The sequence below is a fragment of the Numenius arquata genome, chromosome 10, assembly GCF_964106895.1.
Source record: "Numenius arquata chromosome 10, bNumArq3.hap1.1, whole genome shotgun sequence".
In the NCBI taxonomy this organism is placed as follows: Eukaryota; Metazoa; Chordata; class Aves; order Charadriiformes; family Scolopacidae; genus Numenius; species Numenius arquata.
In genome coordinates, this window is record NC_133585.1 from 12,576,754 (window position 1) to 12,601,552 (window position 24,799).

Below are 24,799 nucleotides of genomic sequence, written 5' to 3' on the forward strand. Positions count from 1 at the left end.
AAAGGAAAGGAAGAGGAAAGTGGATTGAGTATCAAACACCTCACAAACCCAGCCAGCAGCTTAGAGGAGCTAACGTGATACAGGGAATTGAAGTAGGCAAACAGAAAATCCGGCTTGCATGCAGGATGCTCCAATTCAACTGCAGTTTTTAAGCTCAATATAAGAATCTCTAATAAATCTATTTCCTGGCTATGCAGGACAACATAAGATGATGATAAATCTTTAATTCCTTATTATATCTCTGAACATGTTCGCTTTTTCACTGTTTTTGGTAGGTTATGTGAAAGGAATACATTTATCCACTAGCAAAAGCAGACCTGTGCTTCCATATTAATCAAATTTGGGTTGTATTTCTTCCAAACAAAACACAAGCAAACGATTTGGGATATGGATGGAAACAACTGCTTTACTTTATCATTTCAGGAGACAAATGTCAATCACAGGGTCATCCAAATAAATTGCTCACAAATTTCAGTGCTGTCACAACATTATGTATTTTCATCCAGTTACACAAACAAGTAGTTACACAGGGCTCGGTCTTAGGAACTCATTGCATTCACACACCCGGAAAAGTACACGGAAGTTGCATGTGCAGAGAGCTTTCAGATTTGAACACACACTTAAGGAATTTTGCACTGTCTTTCCTAAAAACATGCTAATTTGTCATCCTTCTCATTCAAATGCCTCCCACTGATAGCATTTTAATTTTAGTGATTTTTAAGTAAATGTATTAGGATATTTTAAAACAAAAAAAGAATAATGTACATTCATATTAATGCTGTTTTAAAACATTATTTGGTTATCAGTAAGGAGAAAGCCATATTTTTCACAAGGAGTTGCCTACCTTGACCTCCTCAGGGCTTCTTCATCTGGATCTTGCACTGCAGGCAAAAAAATGTTGCAGTTAAAAAAGAAAGAAAGGAATTTGCTTTATGATGAAATTATAAACTCTTTAGAAACTTATCAAAAGCCTATCTAAAGGTACATTCATGCTGGCTTTACAGCAGTAGATTTTGTAAGAACAGCACAAAGAGGAGCAGCTCCCTAGAGCCAGGAAGAAGGATGTTAGAAGAAAAGTACCTATTACAACTACTTTCTCGTTCCTTTATTAGCAATGTTTCACAGCTGTAGGCAAGGATTCTACAGAGAGGGCCTGCTGTTTTGTAGAAAACCATGAGAGGCTGCAGCTGACTCATATGAGGAGGAAATACTAAGTATTTCCCCCTCGATGTGGAAAAGGTCCCTGAACTTCCTTCTCTCTAGATCAGAAACAACCTTTGAGGTTAGTGCCAGGTGGTCAGAAAAACATTTCCGTGGGCAACAAGCAACAAAGGTCAAGCTTCTGTGACATTCATAGTGGATCTAGGTTTAGATAACAGGGCTGACGGAACCAGAGGTTCAATACAACTGTTGATCCATGATTCTTTTTTACCTCCAGAAGTCACTTCTACAAAAGACTGTTACAAGAGACGTAAGTTGTTTATCTTTTTTCCTAACGAACGATTACACAACAGAGATTTGATTTGTAAGTAAGAACAACTATGGAGTCCCAAATGCTGTTTTACTGTATAGTCTGTTATACTTTTATGGTGAGACCCTGGCAGATCAAAGAATTTTTTTCATAAAGCATAAGGTGAGATTGAACACTGATTTCCTAGTTTACATCCAGGGTTCTCCAATCTTAGCCCTCCCTGGCAATGACTACAAGCTGGATATGAGTCTTCCTTGAGTATCAGTTGCTAATACTGGGATAAAGAAATAAAGACATGAATCTATAATCAGGATGAGGGGGATGTTTTGTTATTCCACTTACTGTACTCCGTTCCAGTCATCTGGGCAAGGATGCGGAAAGACCTAGACTGCAAATTGGCGGAACGGCGACTCCAGTCTTCGGATTCATCTTCAGGCTTGTTCTGAGTTTTAAGCACAGCCTGATACACCGGAGAGGCGCTGTCTACGTGAGGATCTTTAATAGGAAGGGCACTGCAATTCAGAAAGTGAAACGTTGTGAAACGGCACACGGCAGCTTTCATCCCAATCTCTCTCTGGTCCTACACCTTCTCATCCAGAATAACAGCAATCCAAAACACGGCTTTGAAAATATCACTTTTTAAAAAAATACATAGATCAATTTTATGTAAATGAAAAATGTTATGGCTCATTCTGTCTTTGAAATGGCCTGTTATCGTTCAAATCTCATTCAATATTCAAAACAGGGGGGAAATGCTTGGAAATGTCTGTTTGTGATTCCTCAGCCAACACAGCCACAAGCTTACGGCGGTTAGAGCAGTGTGTGGTGATAAAGGAGAGTATGCCGGGCAAAACCGTTTATTTCTCTGGGCATTCTTGTCCCATATTATTTCTTATAAAAACAGCTTCGTGTTGATACTGTTTTATGTTATATCTTATTATAGTTTTGGGACAGTTTATTTTAAGATTGCAATTAGAAATAAAAAACTTATTTCATTATAAAAATATTGTGATAGGCTTTTAGAGCTTTTTCTAGGGATGATTATTCTTTGCCAAACTCTGAATTAAACTTCCAGCTGCCATAACTCTGGATTCATTGCCTACTAAACATGTGAAGCATAAGAAGCCTAGACTTGTACTCAAGACTCGCATACATATTTTGTATCTGAAATCCTTAACAGAAGAATGTATCTCGGAGTCTTATAAGATCTCTAATCATCTTTCAAAGTGATATATCCAGGAAGAAACTTCCAATTTTGCACACCTAAAGTCAAAGCTACAGAGCTCTGTAGCACAAGTGAGGTAACCTCCCTTTGATTTATGATGCAAGCTAGAAACAGACATAGTAACTTAATAGCTTTTTTTTTTCTGCAAAAATAACTACTGCATGGCATACAGTTAAAATTAAATATTAACAGAGCAGCAGAAATATACACTGAGGGGATGATGCGCACTTGGAGTATCTTGGCGCCATGACTGCTCTAAATACAAGGTCTATTTTTGAAGCAAGTGATTTATTGCAACAGCTTTAACATGCTATTTCAAATAGAGCTTTGCAAGCAGCACGCTCAGCTTCATCAACATTGAGAAATGGCTCTGTTAAAAGTTAAGGGCCATTTGGTCCAAGTTCCAGGAGCAGTCATCTCCTGTAAGTTCTTCCTTGGTTCAGGCTCAAAGTTAGTGCTCTCTAAGATACTGTTGTGCAGGGAAAATCTACAGAGAAGTTGGGTTTGTGCTTTGAAAGCCTGAGAAGAATCATGAAAAAGCCGTGAAACATGTCTGATATCCTACGTACAGCAGTAACATACACTGTAATAAAATATATTAGCAGGTAGTGCCTTAAATATCAATATTTTCCAGCTGACACACTCCTCTTCTTCAGCACTGCATAACACGTGCTGGTCTAATGGATTCACACTTAACAACAGCATGGGTTGGGTTCTTCAAGTAAGACTGCAAGGGGCTCAGAAACACGATGTGTGCTTATATAAGCTATGGACCCAAAGCACCTCATCTTTTTAGGATTTTTTTTTATTAGAGGAGTATTGATATTCCTCATAACCCCTAGTGTTACTAGGGTATTACTAGTAATTACTAGTACTAGTATTAGTACCCTAGTATTACTAGGGGTTATGTTACTAGGGGTTACTAGTTAAGAAACGTCTCACTTTCTTAAGGACCCAGCAGGGTAAAAAGCCCAGTTTTTTTTCTTTTATATGTTTCGGCACAATCACCTACCTGATGGAGCATAGCTTAGAAAAAACCTGCCTCTTCAGTTTAAGCTCTGCCACAAAACATTAAAGTTATGTAAAAATGTCTCTCAGCGTGGAAGATGCCTGTAGGAGGAAGCAGCATTTTCCAGCTCCTTTTTCAGCTCACGTTTCCTACATGACTATCTTTTACAATATCTAACCATTAGCAGGTATGGGAGGCATAATGTGGACTTGTTTATTTTGGGAAGGGTGTGCCATCAGTGGCTTCCACTAGTGTTGCTCCTACGTGCACCAATGGACAAATGAGTGCCAGATCCTCCTTCAGATGGAAGATGGGAGAGCAGTAGTCGTCTTCGTCTGGCCCTTCCTAGGGGGCAGACGGGCTCGCTGAGGCGGGGAGGTAAGCGCAGAGGGAGTTCTGCCTCCTGCTGACTTCATGCAGAAATAGTCTTGATATGGAAAAGAGAGAATCTCCAATACTAAAACCGAGTCAGCAACCCCCTCATGCTGCCACTTCTCGCTCTTGGCTACGCTGAAAAGTTATGCCACTATAAAGGGTCCAGTTAAAATCCCCAAAAGGTGACCCAGTTTCCAAGTCCCCAGGGGCACTTCAGGCCTATGTCTTAGTACTGACCAAGCACACAGTACCTCGCCCTGTATCACTGCCACAGGCGACTGCCTGGTTGTGGCCAAGTTAACTCTGTATCCCCAGACGTACTTTTAATTCTGCTGAAGCTCAAAAAGCTGCTGTATGTGACGGCAAATTTCACAACTGCAGACTCTTGTAGCGTGGATAATAAACCTCTGGATAGATCATACTGCTGATTTCAACCACGGACTACTGTGGCAACAGTGGTGTGCAAGTCACGGACAGTTCAAATTCCTTTGTTTAAATCCTCTAACTGAAATGCTTTGTTCTTATATTATGACCAATATATAAAAAAAAATAATAATTCAAATGTATATGTCTAGATATGTAATTAGCTCAGAGGTAGTTAAAAAACACTAGAGGCTGGACCACAAATTTCACAGTAGCAATGTGTGGCATTAATATGACATATTAATATCCTTATGGTAGATGATTAAGGCAGGAAATGGAGCTTGGTGAATTAACCTTCTCTAGCAGAGTGAAACACACTCATATAAATTGAACTAAATTAATGCAATGCATTGGAATATTTCCAACTCTATCTTTAATGCAACAGGCCTTTCTCTTTTTTGAAATCATAATCATATTGTAGATGAGTAACTAGGACATATAGGCCGCTCCGCATGGAAGTGTAAAATAGAGCGCATAGCTATTATGAGCACTTCACAAACCTGAATGTGACAGCTGATTCTTACAGACCACCTAAAGATGCACATAACCAGGTTAATACCTCTGTTATACCTCTGCTTAATTTAATTTTTTTCCATCTGGGTGTGTATGTGCAGAAATATCATGCATCTTTAAGCACATTACTTTAAATTGATGTTACTAAAAAAAAATTCTTCCCCAATGCGTTAGAGCTTTTGAGGGTTTTTCATATTACAGCCTCAGGTATTCTAGCAGGATTCAATAAAAAATTGTCCCCCTTTTTCACATCATCATACAAGTCACATTATTAACACTAATGCAAGCTTTAAAGACAGCCAAACCTTTGCATAAGTAGCAATATGATTTTTTTTCTTGGAGTTCATTATAAACTATGGTTTACCATGTGAATCACACCCTGAAGTCATTATTCAGATTTAATTTAAGACAATAAGTAAAATCTGTGGTGTTCTACCCCTAATGTAGACATACAGCGAAATATTGTGACTTTGGATATTAGGCTGATTCCAACTATTAAAAAAAAGCTCTAAGAAGTAAATAAAATACCAACCAGCAGCTTATGCAGACTGGTAAATTATCCAGCCAAGTTGACTTATTGTACAGGATACACAAGACTTTAATTTGTACAATCACATTACTGATTCTGCTACTAGAACTGTTAGATCTTAATCCTGATAAAGTTGTTGGATTTATGTCTACTTACATGACTGGTGAATTTGGCTAAAACTGCATAATGGAATTTAGAAGAGGTTTGAGAAAAATGTACTGACCACATGGTTTTACTGCAACCAACTCTTGGTTCTTGGTATATCATAATCAATTGAAACAAAGCAACATAGAGTGAGAAAAGATATAAAGTCAGGGCATTCAAATTTTTCTACCTTTAAGTTCCAGCATGAGGTCTGAATAACTGCAGTATAAATAATCAATATGCTTTCCTTTGTGTTTTCCACAGTGATCCAGTACGTGTGGGTTATCTTCTAAGTGACATGAGTCTGACTCTGATCTCACTGACTTAAATTAAAACTTCACTGATTTCAAGTGGTCAAACTAGAAAATGAATTCTTATCTTTAGCTTGTCTATTCTTCATCACTGATAAAAGAAGTAAGCAGTGTTTCCAGCTGCCGTCTGCCAAAAAGAACAGAAGCCCTTTAGATCTGCGGTCCGAGTATGCTCACCATCTCACACACACCTTCTGGCTTCAGGGCTTATCCCTAACGTAAAATGAAAAGCCCAAAGAAGAGTAATTAAGTGCTGAGACCAAATTATAGGCAAAGAATTGAGACAAAATGAATCGGTACACAATTTTGTCTGCCTTTATATGAAAAACTTCTCGTACAAATATTTCTGCACTAAGCATAATCTTATCTCAGACTTGATCAACTAAGCAAACTAAAGAACATCCTCAGTTTCCACTACAAATTAAAGTTCAGAATATCACAGAGGTGAAAACAACACCTTAAGGAAATGAGTTACAGGTTTAATCAAACGAGTATCAGTCAACGGCAAGGCCATTGTTATGTCAGCGCAAACCTTGCCTTTATATCCAGATTAAAAATGCTGTGTTAACTGTAATAAAACAATCTACTGAGAAAACTGTTTAGTCACTAAGTGTTACAAGTTTAACAAAAAGAAGTTAGAAAACAGACTGTAGCTCACAGGGAGTCCCCTGCACCTGACTGCAGGTAGGGATAAAAACATCAGTTTCTTCTGGGGCCAGGTGAACGTTGGACTTAGGAGTCACACTCCAAAATGATGGAAAAGCTTTGACAGTGGTTTATATAGTGAATCTTGCAGAAAAACCTTTTTTGCAACATTACGGGGCAGAACATAATCATGGAGTTGTCTGCAAAAGATAATGTTCCACTAGAACTGTCTGATACAAAAGGATTAATGGAAATAATCATCTCATTTCAAAAACACCCATGTGATAGGTGGATTCCACGTTCAAAATGAGGAAAAAATTCAGAACAGAGCTTTTGCTGGTGGCATTTAACAGAGCTTTTGCTGCTACTGGTGCAATGACTCAATAGTCCATGACAATCTACTTTTTATTTTTTATCTATGTATCCATTCAGTCATCTCTTTTCAAGACATATGTATATACAAATATAATTCATTGCCACCTTATAATCTATGATTGAAGCTTCTCTAATTATTCAGATTCTTTACGTGACAATTCTACACGTTAAGACAAATCCCCAACACCCCTGGGAAGTGTGCTGATCTTCCAGTTCTAGTTGCACTCTTTGGACTTCCCTCACCCCGTCTGGGATTTTCTAGAAAGCGCATTTTCCTCTTCCCACAACACAGTGGGAAAAGATGATGGTGTGTTCCAGTCCAGCAGAGCCACTCCTGTGACAGGAACTGCATTTGAGAGATTCTTTTAATGTGCTGTTTATAAAATGAAAAGGATCCACGCGCTCAGCAGTGAAATGTCATAATCATCTGATCACTTAAATACGTAAAATTTTTAAACATTAGTATTTGCGTTATATAATGTTACAGCGCTTAGTAGAAAAATGCCAATATATCATAAAATGTCTCATATGATCCATGCCCATGTGAACCATTATAAAGAACACAGAAAGAACTTCTTTCATTTGCTAATTGGAAATATGATTCTGCTTACACTTGTGGAGATTCACTGAGTCATGGTCAAAACCAACTAAAGGTATTGTTTGGGATCCATCATTAGGCAGAGTTGTGATGAACAACAGAGTAATACTGGTGCAAAAAATTAGTGAGAAAAAAAATTGAAAAAAAAAAGAGGAACAAAAATGGCCAGTGAGAGGGAGCACGAGCAAATACATAAACCACCAACATTTTGAATAAGCCTGCAGCTAACATGTTGAAAAGAAACTGTGTTAAAGTGTGTTGATATATCTGTATTTTGGTGTCACATGAAAAGAATTAAGTTCTATTTGGGGTAGAAAGGTTCCTAATAAGGGAGAAACCTGGCTACATTCATCGCACATGTAATGTCAGTTAAATCATAACAATTGTGGATAAGTTTATCAGATAAGATTACCAGAAACATGCACTGGAAAAGCAGAATTATTAAAGATCAATGGATTTTACCATAGTCCAAAGGATATGCATAAGACCAACGTACAGAATGTAAACTAGGAATCGGGATAATACAGCACAACACTCCATTCTGAAGAATAAAGCAGTAGCCAGTACTAATATTTTGCGTTCTTCACATGTCAATAAAAATTCCATCCCCCTTTCCTGTTCTTTCTGAGTTATGCATATAATACAGTGGTTATTACAAAGCACAGTCATCATAAATGAAAAGCCATCAAATGTCATATACAGAGCACTAGATATATTTTTGTGGGTTTGCCAGTTCGAGGAAGAACACCAAAAAGGAAATGTTACATTTCCTGTAGGAAATGTATCTGCTAGGACTGATTTGTATTTTTCACGTATAAGATATTCAAGAAAAAAAGAGTTCAGGAAGAGCTGCTGTGTCATGCACGTAGGGACTGTTAGACGTATCATGCAGAGAAAGAGCATTCCACACAAAGAAATAACCTTACCCAGCAAATTCTCCACCCTGGGCTTGTGCCTGGCCTGCAATTGCATCCATGATAGCATCTTGGGAATACATGCTGATCGGGGTGTTATACTGGGCGTGAATTATGGTAGCTTTGCCTCCCAGGCCTTTCACCTCAATGGGTTTGTGTGTAGACAGGGCAGAGTCCTTCAGGACATTGGGGTTGAAACGCTCCGTGAAGTCCGTGCTGGGTTATGCAAGAGTGAGGTTCGACAGGGAAGGGAGGGGAAGAAAGGAGAAAGGTGTGACAGTTAAGTGAGAGAAAGAGCACCAAGAGAGGAGTGTGCGTGTTCACGGCATCTCATCACAAAAGCTTCTGGCCAGAGGATAAGAGACAGCGTAAGTAACAATGGCAACAAGCAATAAGCAACACTGGCTGTGCTCACGGATGTTGGCTTACAGATGCAGAATGAGAAAAAAAGGTGAAACAGTTGTCATTGTATAAAAAGTCATGACAAATCCCAAAGTATTTATGTGATACACATTTTAAAATTGTGTTCTTAAATGCATATATACATATAAGTGTATACAAACATACATACACACACACACGTATATATGTATGTCCATGGACGTACATACATACTGCAGAGAATTCCCAGTTTACTCACTGCATCCATTCATTCTTTCAGAAGGGTCTTACAAAGTGCTAGAAAGTGCAATGGGGTGAACAGATGTCAGACCCTCCATTATTTAGAAGGTCCCAGTACTTTCTATCTGGATTATTAATCACAGTGAAATTTATTACTTGTGCCTTTTAATCTTCAAAGTTTTCCTCACGAAGACTAAATTACTCGTCCCAAAATCTGTGTACAGCCAGCCACAAGTGTTGCTATAGCATGAGAAACGCTCGGGCGCAGACCAAAATATCCTACGTTGCAATCAAAGGGACAACTGCAGTTGGAAGAGTAAGTGCCGTATTTTCCAGTGGCTCCACTTATGAGGGAGGATTTTTATTTGAGAAATGGAGCCATGAGCAAGTTACCTGAAGCTCCCACTGCAGCAGAACGAGTCAGTTTAATGTCAGACTTCAGCTAAAGAGCACCCGGCTTCCTTGTAGCGCCTGTCTGTACATTGTTCTAGCCCTACAGTTAGGACTGGACAAGCTAAACCTCGGCTGCCAGGCACTGAAGTAGCTGCTCTTCTCTGACCTATGGGACAGCAGATGAATCTCTAGTCTGCTGTTCCTGTCCTGCCAGCAGCAGGAGGGTGCTAGCAATATAGATTCCACGTGCTCACCAAACTGGGCAAAACTGAGAATTCTGTCCTTTGGGAAATAACAGGTATTTCACAAAGGTTTCATTCTGAAAAATATAATCCTATTTGATTGGAACGATTTTCCTTTTCAGGTTAAAACCATTACACCATAAGTTTATCAGCTAATATTAAGTCTTTCACTGAATTTTTTCATGTGACTAACTACAGCCTCTCTGGTCGGCAGGGGAACAATAGTGTGCCTGTCTGCTGTGGGTTAGCCCCAGCGGGTGAGTGTTAAAACCAAACCCTCAACCCAGCATGAAGGAAAAAGGAAAATCAAGTAAAGCTGGCAGCCGTCTGACTTAATCTCCCAGAGATTATCAAAGGTGACGTGCCACCTCTGAGCCCAGCCAGGGGCTTCCACTCTGCTTTCCGCCTTTTGCTTGGTGGGATGCCCCGACTGAAGATGGACAGGAAGAGAGATACAGTCACACATCATTCAAAATACTTGATAGAACATAAACAGCCACATGCTCAAGGAACACAGACATAAATATGCACATGCTGTATTACAGCCATGCCTTTAGTTACACACGTCAACATTTTAAGGGAGGGAACCAGGAAGCTGCATTATGCATTCAAAAAGTGAAAATATTCTTTTATAGAAAGACATTTTCACATTTAAAATATTTCTCCATTCATCAACTATGAGACCATTGTTATTACACTGACATCATCTGTTGAAGGGTGATGTGCAGAGAGGTGCAGGTTGTTATACTCTTGACTTTTCAGCATGCACATGCCTTGCTTTAACAATGGTATCTCTTTTCTTTGTGATACCCTAAACGATCGCACAATAATTACGAACACCCAGGTACTCGAGATCTTGAATTTAGTGTTCTCTTTCCTTCACACTGTTAGAAGTATTGAAGAGATTCTAAACCCAAGATCTGAGAAGACTGGGTGAATGAAAAGACAGAGGTTAAATACGCCCCTTTTAAAGAATCAAGTTCAAAGCAATTGGTTTCCACAAAACCAATTACAAAAATAAAAGCTAGTAATCTTAGAACAGCCTAAACTTCCCTAGCGGTAGCAGCAGTAGTGGTTTAGGCTTTCTCTTGTGGTATTTAAACAGTTTCAGCGGTGTTTTTCAAGAGGTTTTGGTCACATCACACACACCAAGGCAAAACTTTCACTGAAGTTAACGGGATTCCCATAAAAGTAAGAGAAAAGGGTACAGATTTTCATCTGCACAGTTTTCTTTATTACTCTGGAAGTAAACTCAAGATATTAGTGCTTGGAAGGGGTGCTGTGCTCTGACAAAGTGGCAGAGGTGAGACTCTACAGACAGCTGAAGCACCTCCGCAAAATGAATGGGATTTTTCTACCAAGCTGGGAAAGGATCAGGAAAGATAAATCCCAAAGCAAGTAAGATTAAAAACACCCCTGTAGTGTGACTTCTGCTTTCTAAGACAGTTGTAACAGAATAACTATCAATGTAAATTGGCTAGAGTGTCATCACTCCAAAGGAGTTACATCATTTGCATGACATCACACCCATACCTCATTAAAATCAACAGAGAATGCCACCTCAGTGTAAATTATATGCATCAAATATTTTTTCAACTTTATGTAATCTACTACTTCTAACCTTCTCTTCTCAGTTTAAATTTTACATTTAATGAATATAATTATTTATTTTTTGCTGAATTTAACACAGTCACCAGCAATTTCTGGACAACACACATCAGAGACAGAAAGTGGGAATTTAAAGACAATCCTCTGCTCTTAGAAAACTAAAGATCAAAGTTGAGGACTCTGTGAACTTTCTTAAGTAAAGCAGACCAATCGCATTTTCAAATCAATAGTTGCTTCTTCTTTGGGCAATATGTTTACTATGGAAAATTACTTTTTAGATCATTTCTATATCAGTATCTCATACCAACCTAAATTTGAATTTTAGTGGAGTGGGACTTTGGAAATTATTTTAATGTTGAGGCTAAAAATACATCACTAATACACCAAAAAAGGCTCAGATAAGGTTCCCCAAATCCTGAGGCCTTGAAGACTACTTAAATAGTTAGGAGGAATTAAACCCGGACTCTAGAGACAAAAAAATCTGAAAGCATTTGCAGGAACCGAACAAGCTCAGATGCCAACTCCATTTGCAGCATTAGAACATCAGCAAGAAATGCCGGACACGTGGTGGGAGCAGCACCACTGGGCACCAGTGGCAGGGCAGGACGACGCTTGCCGTACCAGTAAGATTTTTAAAAAAAATTCTTCCACTTGCAAGCAGACACAGCAGGAGCACAAGGGATCATGCTACCCCAGAAAACAAATCTTCACACATACAGCATAACACAAATACTTGGCACTATACAGAAGTGATACTAACTTGGCAGCGGTGTTGGTTATGACCTAAAAGAAGAGAAAGAGAACAAACAACATCAAAACCAACCAAACAAAAAAAGTCCATAGTTTTTAGACTGCAAAGGGCAAAATGTATTTATAGACGCTTACTAAGGCTTTTTTCAGACCATCTACAAGTAAGAACAAAAAGTAAATGTATTCCTGAAAACCCCAACATGATTAAGAAAGGAAAAAACGTAGGGATTATAGTTGATCCACTAGGACTTAGTAGGGTACCATGGCATTTTGGCTGACCCTTGAACATGATTTTATTGCTGTGCATCCCTGAAAGTACTATTATCAAAGTGTACGGGGGGAGCGAGTGGAGGGAAGATAGAAGCATTTGCAGAGTATATTCTCATCTGAAAATAGAAAATGAGTGGTAGAGATTATATTCTTCTCTCAGATACTAAATATTCAGGGATGAGGTCTGTTCTCCTCAGATTGCCCTCAGAGTTGGTATTGCAAGATTGATTTTTTGGTCTTTTACATGCTGGAGAATATCCAAATAATATATTGGTAGATGTTTTAAATCTAAAACTAAGGAAAATGCCTTTGTATTTAAGAAACTGTTGGCCTAAATCTGACCGTACCTACATTATGCCAACAGCAGTGTAAGCCAGTTAATTTCAGAATAGTCATTCCTAATTTATTCCATGTGAAATGAAGCAAGTCCGTGCATTATGTGGTTTTTTGGATATCCATATCAGGATATTTTATTCCATCTACTATGTACATATTATGAAAAAACATATGTTCATGCTATATCCTGCTTCGCTGCATAAACAAGAACTGATGGTGGCTTGCACAGTACTTCCAAAGAAACCCAATACAAAACTCAACATAGGCCTTATGTGGGCCAAAGCTGGGGGTGATGAACGGATCAGACTGTAATATTATATTATTTGCTAATACCTCTTTCTATTGGTTGGATGAATAACATTAATGGGCTATGACATTTTAACTTAGTTTTTTCAAAGCTTAGAATACCCATATTTTGATCTTATATTCTTGGGTGAAGAGTAATTAATCATATTTTGCGCAAAATAAAAAGGAAGAGAGTCCAGGATCAGTTAATAAATGTTTCTTCTTATTTAGCTGCACAGAATGCTGTTGACAGAACTGGGCACTGAATCTTCCAGCTTTTTGCTCTAACATTTCTACTTGCTGCTGTTACGTGTCTACAAAATACCGGGCAGCAATATTATACTTTAGAGTGACATTCAAAGTGGATTTGTCTCCTGCTTTTGCCTTGCAGAACCTTTGATATTACTGCGTCTTTTCACATACAGTCCTTTTGCATTGGCTCATCCAGCTGCCCTTCTCATGATCAAAAACACTCTGATGAGCCAAAGCTGCAGTAAAAGCTTTGCCCTTCTGCATTTCCATGGAAAAGCAATCACAGATCTCCTTCTGCACTTACTGTTCTTCAGGCTCTTGGATTCAAGAATATTATTCTAACTTCAGAGGCCCTACATTAAGCCAAATATATCAGTTGGTTACAGGAACCAGTAGAGATATATTAGGAACAAGCTGTAGCCTGTAAGCACCTCAGTGATCCTATATCCATTTTAGGTATGTGCAGGACAGCTGGGCACTCATTTACAACGAAACGTGGTGTAATAGTATCATTTTCTGAAGTGGACTCTGCTGCCTGCTTTAATCTTCTAATCCAGGCCTCTGCCTTACACATAAAATAATATTTTAAAGGCAGAACTACCATCTCTATCGTTCCTAAAATCCCTTAATTAGAGGAACCACTTCTTTGCATATAAAAATATGTTCAAAGATAAAAATCATTATGTGCACACACCAAGAACAGCTCAACAGCCACATCTCTCAGTAAAGATTTTTTAGATGTGAAGAGGCTGCTACAGCTTCCTTCAAAAAGACTAAATCTTTACTTCTTATGTTCAGTATGGGATGAGAAAATTCTCTCCAGTTCAGAGCCACACATTATTTTAGCTTGATTCTAAATACAGACATGTATGAAACACCCAACTTGCTGCTCACAGAGGTCACAGAGTAAGAAGCCAGTAACCCAAGCCACCTGGCACGTACTTCTGGGACAGGTATTTACTGCCCTTGACCTACAATGCGAAAAATAACTTACACTGGAATGAAAAAGAACCACATGTTACAAGCTATGACTCACTCTTCGTATTTATTAATACTTCCCTTTCCAGAGCTTTCAGCACATGAAGTTCCACACTCTTAACAGGCCACGTCTAATTTTCACCCTGGGCCAGGGTGATAAAGCTTTAATGTAAAAGTGTATCGGAGAAACAGATGCTTTGTTATTCTTCTCAGATCAAGGAAATAATCTCAAAATAAATTTTAGCTTCCTGATAGGATTTTCCAAAGGCTTTATCTAAACCTCTAATAGCAATTCACACAAATAAAATTTAAATCATTTAGTGAAAAGGACGCCAAATTGAAATAAGAATTATACCTTAAGATCAACCCCCAAACCTGAATTTTCTTACAGCTTTTACCATACATGCATGTTCATGAATGCATAACAAATTCATGGTTTTGGAGCACCATAATTTCACAATCTTTATACAGCATCTCATGTTGTGCAACATGATAAGAATGTCCACAACAGAGTCCAGAGCTGATTTTGCAGAGCTCACAGTGCTTTCCTTGTGCACTCTTTCACATGTACCCACAATGAGACCGAGACTATCATGGATGATACAAGTCCCAAGGTAGTTACAGGTTCCATGTTACCCTTCACAGAGCAGTAGGAAAGTTGCCTCTTGCTTCACGGGTAACACTCAAGTGGGAGTGGGAATGACAGGATTATTGAACTCTGAATTTTCTCTGCATACAAACAAGAGATGTACAATTCTCTAAATCTCAGAGGAATTACCCGGAAAGACAGATGTACTTAGTAGTTCTGGGCTCTTTCAACTTTTCAGATCGTACCTGGGCTGCAGCATGAAGGCTGATTTTTTTTACCAGAACAGTTAGATAGCTTTTCATAAATTTCCTTGTTTATTTATCAGTGCTACAGATATTACAGGCAGATGGACAGCAATTCCCTAAAATACTCTTCAGACTAAAAAAAATAATCTCAGATGGTTGCTCTAAGGTAGAACCTTGCTTTGTAATTCAGTGCACTGCTGCAGGTGTGCACTAACATGTACATATAAAGGAGACAGAAAACATGGAAAAGTAGCATAGTGAAGACAGGGAAGTATTTTCTTTAGGTACACCTTTTTTGTACTCTAACAGTCACTGTCATATTATGTAGGCATAGCGCAATTTCAGTGCAACTCTGGAATCAATAGAATGGTTCACACTGACTTTGGTGAGTGATAGATGCAGTTGTGTTGTAATTTTGATAACAAGGAAAGAGTCAGAATGCCGAGGCACCCAAAATACAGCCCCTTCACCCCCAACCCCTGCAGATGTTAAGGAGGGTTGTGAAGATAGTGGGAGAAAGATAGTGAGATATACTCCCAGGAAACTCTGCCTATTGAAATAAGACAAGGATTAGTTTTCCTCAGGAAGACTGTAAATTAAGAGAGAATCATTCTGAGGCTTATTTTGCTGAAGATGCTTACTAACTGAAATTATTTTCTTTTAAACACTAATTGCCTTTCTTAATTAAGCAGTATGAGAAGGGAGGATAGGATTTTTTCAGATAAGTTAATTAGGATTGTTGTTGCTGAGTGCTCAAGAGAGTTACAATGAATCATCTAAACTGCTTGAATCATCTAGAACATGTATATATGCTCTTTTAAAAGGATGACATATCCTTGCTTTGCTACAACTTAAAAACCCTTGGTTTAACTCTTGCAAAGAGCTTCTGCAATGGCATATTAAGTACCTGAAAATATCATTTGCTATCAGACTTTGAGTGGATTTTTCCTCATACAGCCAAGTCCCTAGTGTCAAAAGTACACTTTTCCCCATATTCATAATAACAAATTTATCTTAATTTTAAATAAACACAAATAAACAAATGAGAGATTTGCTTGCAAAATAATACACAAGGGCAGAAGAATTAGGAAAACATGTTTCTCAATGCTTTTTCTCATGTATTGTAGTCCAAGCTCCTCACTTCACAAACCTACTAATAAAACAGTTACCTGCAATACAGTAACACTGAAAGCCATGACAGCATGGGATTAAGCTATCTGGGTAGTATCTAGAGATCATTCCTTCATTCCTTTTCACATACAAGTTAAGAGCAAAGCTAACCGATGTGAGACAGACAATGCTGAAACCAGAGGACTGAAAATATTGCAGTTTTGACTCATTTTGCCTGGGAAAGCCAATACATTAGGGCAGGAATTATAGCAGGACACTCCAGTAAACCAGCATGTCAGATTTGCTGGGCAAATAGGAAAGTACATAAGATGAGATCTATTTTATAGCAGCTTCTATAATGGCCAACAGTGATAGTTGGTTCTATGAGACTACACGTATTTAAATCGCTAAGTGCCAGAACCCTGAGATGATCACAGTTACTTCAGTCATAGTGTTCCTCCTCATGCTCTGATGACTATTGCCAATCCATAAATCAATTCAGATACCAAAGACCAAGAGTTATTCTGTAATGGTACTGTGTATGTGTTTTGGGGGGTATTAGAATATTTAATGGTTGTTTCAGACCTTAATCATGATCACCAGACAAACGCACAATAGGGTAGGTATTACTACATTCATTTTTCAGCAAATATATTACTTATTGAAATATTAAATATTTTATCTTGTTACCTACCCTCTAGGAAGTCCGCCTTCCGAAGCCCTTCGGTTGAGACTTAATTTATGCATCTCAGCCATTTCCCTGAGAGTCTCTGCTGAGTAAAGGCCAATAGGGTTGTTATACTGCCTTGCAGGGCTCAGCTGGTGTGAAGGACTATTGCCATCAGCCACTACGGGGCTTAGTTTTGAACCTAGATTACTCTTGGCAGGTGAAATGTCAGGAGTCACAGACTGAGAGGACATGGAAGATCTAACTGTGGTAGTCTTTAAGTAGGAAGAACTATTTGAAAAGCTGATCTCTTGCTTGTTGAGGTAGCCTGAAAACGTTCCATTGGTTTCTAAAATACTACCCATAGGCCCAGTCGCCGTGTTAGTTAGAGGACTGAAGATTGTTCTGTTGCCATTGATTTCCCAAGCAGGTTCCTGTAGTAGCAAACATGCAGGCCAAGAAAAGAAAAAAAGAAAAGAGCAATCATAGGACACATGCAAAAATAACATATTTGCAATTACTGCTTTCTAAACATATTGATAAACTTGGAATAAATAGATTGGGGCCAAAGCATCCAACCTTTCAGGGAAGATTTTCAACAAAGAAATGCATTGTTTCAAAATAAGGGAAGCAAAACATACTCAAGCATTTTTTTACGGGGTTTTAGTTGAAATCAACAAATAAAGCTTAACATTAAAAGAGCACTTGCTAGTAGTCAACCTCGTAGCAATAATTTTATAAAGACAACACTGTCCATTAACTTCTGGGATAATTAAGAAAACTTAAAAAAAAGTCTTGTGGTCAGAATCATTTGCGATAATACACAAACATAAAAGTCAATGCCATTATTATAAAAAGATAATGATTCCAAACCACACCATTCTATTTTCCATGAGTACACGTCAGGTTATTGAAGCCCACACATTGCATTGCTTTCATAGGCTCTGGTTCATGCTAATTAGGCCATGCAGAATGGTTAGCAGATAGACCAAGAAGACTTGAGAACAGGTACAGCTCAACAGATAGGATGCTTCTATTCTCACAATTTCTGCACAATTTCCACTGGAAGGAATGTGAGCATGACCATGTAGATGATGAGTGTATGATCTTACAGTCACGTCCCAGATAATGTTTGTAACAGGACAGCAGGTTGGATTGTCTTAGTCCGACTCACAGGAATCTCTCCTGCAGTAGCTGTACCCAGAGAAGTCTGTGCTGATGCTCAAATTACAAACATTCTACCAAAACCTCATCCTGGTAAAATTCAGTACCATGCTTCAGTTTCATAAATGATTTGCTATTAATGCAGCTTACTGAAACCAAACTCAAAGGTAGTATCAAAAAAGAAAAATACTGCTTTTTAAGCAGCACAATGCAGGAAATAAGTTGTCACACAAGTTCTGGGCAAGTTTCATGTAAAACTTCTGTGCTCATGTTGCCTAAAGCACCCTATCCCTGCTTCAAGCTCCTTCTGGTGCAACACCACCTAAATCCCTAGGACTGCAGGGCACTCAGCGCTTTGCAGGAAGCACAGAGCACCCTAGGGTTAAATTGCTTCTTTCCCTTCCAGCTACCGGCAGCGTGTAGTGATTACAGCTCTATACTTTTTGGAAGTCTGCCTACCTGCAGTCTGGACAATTTTATCAGAGAGGAATACAAACTTCACTTTTAAGAGGGCATTTTATACCTTTACTCTCAGTTTTCTTATTTTTTAACTTCTAAAGGCTCAGTGACTGGAACATGAATAGCAAGATTATAATATTGATTAATTTTAACATATCTTTCATGTTTTCCTTTTGAACCTAGCATCCTGAGGGCTGGAATTCATCAGCACATGTTTTAAAATAATGAATTTTATAGTTTCAAAAGCTGTTTTATTCTTCACTTCTGTTTGTCTGTAGTTATGTGCTTTGGATAAAAAAAAAGTCAATAGCTGAGGTACCCAACAAACTATTTGAATGTTTGGCAATTTACAGATTTCTCTAGAGCCATAATATCAATTTGTAGTTTATCTCAGAATCTCCTGGCTCCAGCCTAACTTGGACTACACTGGTTTTGCTACAGGAGAAGGATCACTTCAGCCTCTGCCTCTGGACCTAGATGGTCCAGGCTACAGCCATAACTGGTACCCAGATGCTGTGATGCTCAGAGTTAAGAGGCCCACCAGTAATGCTGGCAGCATGCTGCAGTCCAGCTTTGGGTGACAGGGACAGGCAGGGGACATTATCCTGAAGAACGGATGGAGCCCACAATCTGCCCTCAATGAAAGCCACTATAAGAGCAGGTGGTGGCCTGTGGTGACGCTGTGCCTCATTTTGGCTGACACTGCTTCAATTGCCATCTTTAACATCTTACACACATCTCCCCCATAGCCTTGCATGAAACATAAGCCTGAGAATAATTTGACCTCTTATTTTCTACTTTTGCTACTAATGGTTATCATTAATGTCATTTACTGATTTGGATACTAAGGTTCACTAGAAAGATATTTTATACTCTTCTCTTGGATTTTTCTACATTGCATATTTAAGATTAGGAAGATTACATGTGAAAAATTGAGATATTATGGCTTGATTAATTAAAATTAATTGCAAAAAAACACCCTAAAGGTCTAAGGATATAATTAATCATAACATTAAGTACATTTAACACATTTTAAATCAAAAATGTGAGGCGGATAAAATGAACTGAGGATATTTTTCTTAGTAGTAAACAGGAAGTGATTTTAGCTGGCATTAATAGCTGCCTGAGGCTGTAGAAATAATCCTAAAAGCATTTTTCAGACTCTGCCTTTTTAAATAAATACATTTGAATTATATCCTTCAGTCATAACATACCCTGAAACAGAAAACAGTAAACAACCAACCTTTAAGTGGCCAAGTGCAAGCTTCCAAGTAGTTTTAAATAAACTGGAAACAGGGATTCTCCCTAAAATATGTTGTAAGAGAGGCACAAACGCACAAGGTCACATTCCTAAAATGTCACCAGTTGTGCAAATGAGTTGTACATGCTAGCAGAGAGGGACAAAAAATATTTTTTTGAAAAAATAACACAGAGGCAATAGAGAAGAAAAAGAATATGCCAGAGTTATAGTTGGTTGTTACTCTGAAAACTCTGTGGCTTTTATCTAAGTTAACTGTGGGTTTCCTTTCTAAACCCCATGATAAAAGGACATGCAAGGAGATCTGATTATAAAGTATTAGTTTGAGCTGCTTATGAGAGAAACGCCAGATATTTCTTTAATTCTAATGCATTTTCACAGTTTTGGTGTTACTGGACACTAAGAGTAGGCAAAGGGAAAATTATAGGACCACCATAAAAAATGATGGTTCATGATTTTGCTCGCCTTTATGACATGAATGCTGTTTTAGTTTCAATCCTCAAACAATTTCTAGCTGGAATATCCTCACGCTGGCAACTCAGCACTAGAATTCCCATGAACCCAGCAGTGCCCAGTTAGTATTTTCCATTTAAGTTAATATTCATGGTAGTTTTAAGGTAGGTGTTTTCCCTGTGTTTGCGGGGAAAGGGATGAAACAAGAAGTGTCTAAGAAAGCAGCTGCGTAACTTCTAAAGAATTACTGCCCATTAATCAGCTTATTTAGCTCTTTCCTTTTGTGATGGACAAAGAATCTCTCATTTAGTTTATTCCCAGTAGGATATTTTAGAATTTTTTTCCTCCAGTTCAGTGGCAAAAACAGATCAATGCAGCATTTCTGAAACCATTTCTGAATGTGAAGATCAGGTTTCTCATACTGAGCAGCCACACGGCTCTTAGCATTACATCACATTAAATGCAGCCAACAGAAACAAACGTTCCCCTGTTTCCCATCTCTCTCACCCCATTCTGCCTCCCGGACTATGTGGCTGGAAAAGCAAGCGAGCATCTCAAACTACACAAGTCTGATGCTACACTTCAGCCGACCAGAAGAGGAGGCTCTGACACTGAGCAATGGGCTCCTTCCCTCCAGAAAGATGCTGTGATTCTGCAGCAATCCCTTACTACAAGGGGAAAATTGTGTTTTAATTTCCCAGTGTGCTGTCAGAGAATGAGCTTAAAATTGATAAATGTAGAGGAGTCTCAAACATTTGAGAATAGAAAGAAGCTACGAATCAGCTCAATTTCCATTCTGAAATATTATTATTTTCTTTATAAATATTCAATTTCTACGAAAGGCAAATGCTCCTTCTTATCTATCAGAGAACCGAGAAACAAATTGTCTTTATTCCCCTTCTGCACTTCTGGGAGAACAATTTTAATGCTATACTAACGAATTTGACCTCTCAACATGCCCAAGAAGCAGCTGTTGCTTTAAACTTTTTATAGAAACAAGGAAATTGAGGCACCATGGCATTGAATGACTCTGCTCGAGGAGTCCAACAAACAACTTTTGGCTCAGCCAGCTCTTCCATCCTATGCTTTACTTACAAAGTCAATCATCTCTTCATCTATTTTCTCTCAGCCACACAGGTTCTCAAATTTGGCAGGAAAAAAATCATAAGCATTAGGAGATCCTCAGTGAGACTCTGAAATAAGTGTGTCCAGTACTGTTTCATAAAAAGGATTAACACAGTCATATTATTAAAATTAAAGAGGCTGTCTTAATAACTTTATGCCAAGGACAAATGTTAAAGGTATGCTTAGTCTTAAAGCTTCAGCTTGAACATTTTGAACTGCACTGAGCTCAATCTTCACCTCTGTTGTGCCCCCCCTGAAAAGCTGTGGGAACCCACTGACAGCTTAGTTCCAATCCTTGGACTCATGCTTACTCTTCCTGTCATTTGAATGCTTTCAGCATTAGTTATGCCCTTTCTTCCAGCTCTGCCGCACCTGTGTGAACGGCTTGACTAAATCTTTTGACTAAATCTTTTGACTAAATCAAAAGGATTTGACTAAACTAAATGAAAATTGTTTCCAGTTTGAGACTAATGTCATATGAGATAGTGCAACTGCAAATCAGTCAAACTTTTATTTCCAGTAATAGCCCTACAGCTCAGTTGATGCCATACTTATGGTTACAGAACTTGTATCATCCATAACATTGATCAGCTCAAGAAAGTAAGCAGAGAATGTGCATTACTTGCAGAATGTAGAAAACATTCTACCCTGGTGAAGAACTCTGGGGTTTTTATACCTTCCTTATATCTTTGTAAAAGAATGTATGCTTATTTTTCTAAAACACAAAAAACCGTGACCATAGCAGTCAAAGAAGAAGTACGTGCTTGAAAATTAGTGGAAGCTGCAATGAGATCAGCAATAATGTACAAGAGAATTTATGGTTTAAACTAGACACTGAACTTGCACATGCAGATTTTTTAGCTAACATTGCCATGCCTTAACCTTCACCCAGAGAAAGGTGAGAAAAACTTAGCTCAACATTTGAGGACAACACTGTCGTGATTGTCTTGTAATGTAGTTTTTTGCTGTTTTTTGAAATGCAATTGAGTTTATTTCATGTGAACCATCAGAGTCTAAACACTGTCAAGCAGTGATACGGAGGTGACAGCTTCTGCCTATGTGTCAAGGAATTCTTCATTTCTACAGTGATACCGTTACTAGAAATAATATAGGGACAAGCAAAGAAACCTTGATTTTTAAAGTATATTTACTGTAACATACCTTATTGCAACAGCCCCATAACACTGTTTGTATCACTAAAGACTTTCTATTCTGGATTTTGAGACTTCTCCAATGGTTCAATGCCTTCACTCCCTTCCAAACCACACTCAGAGAAGAATTTTTCTTCAGTTAAAAATTACTGTTGTCTACCAATGTATACTAGTGACAAAAACGTCACTCCTCTTGACCTGCAAAGGGCCCCCCTCTTCAGCACTCTACTGCTACCTCTTCCCGCTGGGCCAAAGACGCTACACCTAAGACGACCTTTCTGAATACTGCTAGATACCCTGTTTCCCACCATACCTTCTCCTAGATGCCACCCTTTTCCTCCAGAAAGGCTCCAGTAAATCTCTTTTCCAGCTGCAAGTACTGCCTGTAGCCCATTCAGAATAGGCTGCCTCCAACAGCTCCTAGAAACCATTCCTAAGCACCCATGCACAGAATGCTTAAGTGTGAGACAACATGCTCCTGGAAAAGGGTTGAGTCCTTTGAACCTCATCTCTCTCTGAAGGAGACTTTATAGCTTTCATGGCAAAGGCACTTTTAGGACCTTTAGAAAACACAGTTGTGGAGTTAACTTTTCTATAGGGTAGATAGTTAAGGGAGAAAAATATTTTGTGTGGTAAACAGCTTTGAATACCTATGGCAGTAATTTTAAAATTGACATTTGCCAGGGAAGAAATGCACCTAATGCAGAGTCATGAAAATAAAAGCTTTTATGTGATGGAAGTAGGCAAATTCATCATACCTGCACAGGTGCTAATAAGGGTCCCAAAAGATATTTATCAGTCCTGTGTTGGTGAATAAGTCTGAAGAGACACGTCTACTTGCTGCCTTGAAAACTAACAGCATTCTGTGTAGTTCTTGAGGGAAAATACGCACTCTCTCCTCCTTCCTGTCCCTATTACTTTGCTGGTGCAGTTGAACACCAGTCTAACGAAAAGAATGATCCATCATTTTTGTTCTAGGAATTTCACAGTACTGTTTGGTGACTCTTCCAACAACATTCTCCAAGATAACTTTTTAAAAATCATGATATAAGCAGAAACAACTCTGAGCAAGATAAATTCTTAATTTAATCTTTTTTTTTTACAAGATCTGAAGCGAAATAACATTATTTCTGTCTCAATTAATACATGGGCCAGACAAGTTAATTTCAAATTTAACAAAACAAAATGGAATCAGATTATTCTCCCCAAATGATTCTCTTCTGTTAGTTTGAACATATTTGCAGCGATTACAGGGATGATGTTACCTTCTGATCTCTGGATTTGGAAAGCATGTTGTTTATAAAAATTACTTAAAATTGGCCTATGGAAGTCAGAACTGCCAAAACCAGTAGAACATGACCTAATTCCCCATGTATTTTGATCTTCACTGTTTCTTATTTATACTCATGCTAGGGATGAAACTGGCACTCACAGAAGGGGTAAAGGTGCAGCAATGGAGATTTTACCTCCTCTCCATTTATCTAATTATATGCATCAGCAATAGAAATGTCCTACCCAGTGGTTGAGCCTAAGGGTAAATACTGTCTTCAAGGTATCCTTGCTTCTCAGTGCCTCCAAAGATACAGATGATGAGTTGCCAGGTACAGTCAATGAATGTTCTAATGGGAACATTTATTTTATGGAAGATGAGCTTTGACAACAGAAACCAAGCCATCCATTTCCTCTGCTACTTGCCGTTATTCATTAAATTGACTTAACCTCTGTATTTTTTATTCTCATGTCTTTTCAATAATGCGACAAGAATGCAATATAATGCAAGCTTTCAAATGCCCTAATGTCCTCTTTCCAAATCAGTGCCTTTTCAGTTCTAGTCACAATTTTGATACACTGAGGCACAGCCTAATGTTTTTTCCCCAACAATCCACAAAAGCAAATGCATATTTTAAGAAGCTTTGGTGGCCTCTTGTAGGCTAGATGAAAATAAACTGCTCAGAATGGGTTAGACCAGATCACATCAGAGGAGGGCTGGATGCTTTGGTTCTGCTAATCAGAAATTAGCAACATACAGATCACTAATACACTGCATTGTGGCAGTTTTGCTGCCTGTGCATTCATTCAATGTTTACTTATTTGGGGTGGGCAAAAACTATTTCCTATAGTAGGTATTTACTTTCACTGCAGTAAATAAAAATATTAACTCTGGCTGAGGATAAACATGTCACATACCTTCTGGTGGGGAATTACAGCCTTGGGAGAGTCAATTCGGGGCGCTGTGGTTGAAACTGGCACTGGACGTTTAGATCTGGGGACCCCAAAAAAAAGAAAAAAAGATTAGCAATCTGGACTCCTA

At 38.5% G+C, this 24,799-nt stretch overlaps 1 protein-coding gene across 7 annotated transcripts in view; it reads right to left on the reverse strand.

The window, feature by feature from the left end:
• The window catches only part of LDB3 (LIM domain binding 3), a 129,312-nt gene that overhangs the window by 49,100 nt on the left and 55,413 nt on the right, over positions 1-24,799 (reverse strand). For 4 of the 7 annotated variants that reach the window (XM_074154296.1, XM_074154300.1, XM_074154301.1 and 1 more), the window contains exons 4-8: positions 24,676-24,751; positions 12,157-12,179; positions 8,545-8,748; positions 1,814-1,983; positions 845-881 (exon numbers count right to left, since the gene is read on the reverse strand). In XM_074154296.1, the coding sequence (XP_074010397.1) occupies positions 845-881; positions 1,814-1,983; positions 8,545-8,748; positions 12,157-12,179; positions 24,676-24,751 (510 nt within the window). Of the gene's footprint in view, positions 1-844; positions 882-1,813; positions 1,984-8,544; positions 8,749-12,156; positions 12,180-16,905; positions 17,313-24,675; positions 24,752-24,799 lie in introns of all 7 variants that reach the window. The other 3 variants (XM_074154297.1, XM_074154295.1, XM_074154298.1) reach the window with 2 other exon arrangements.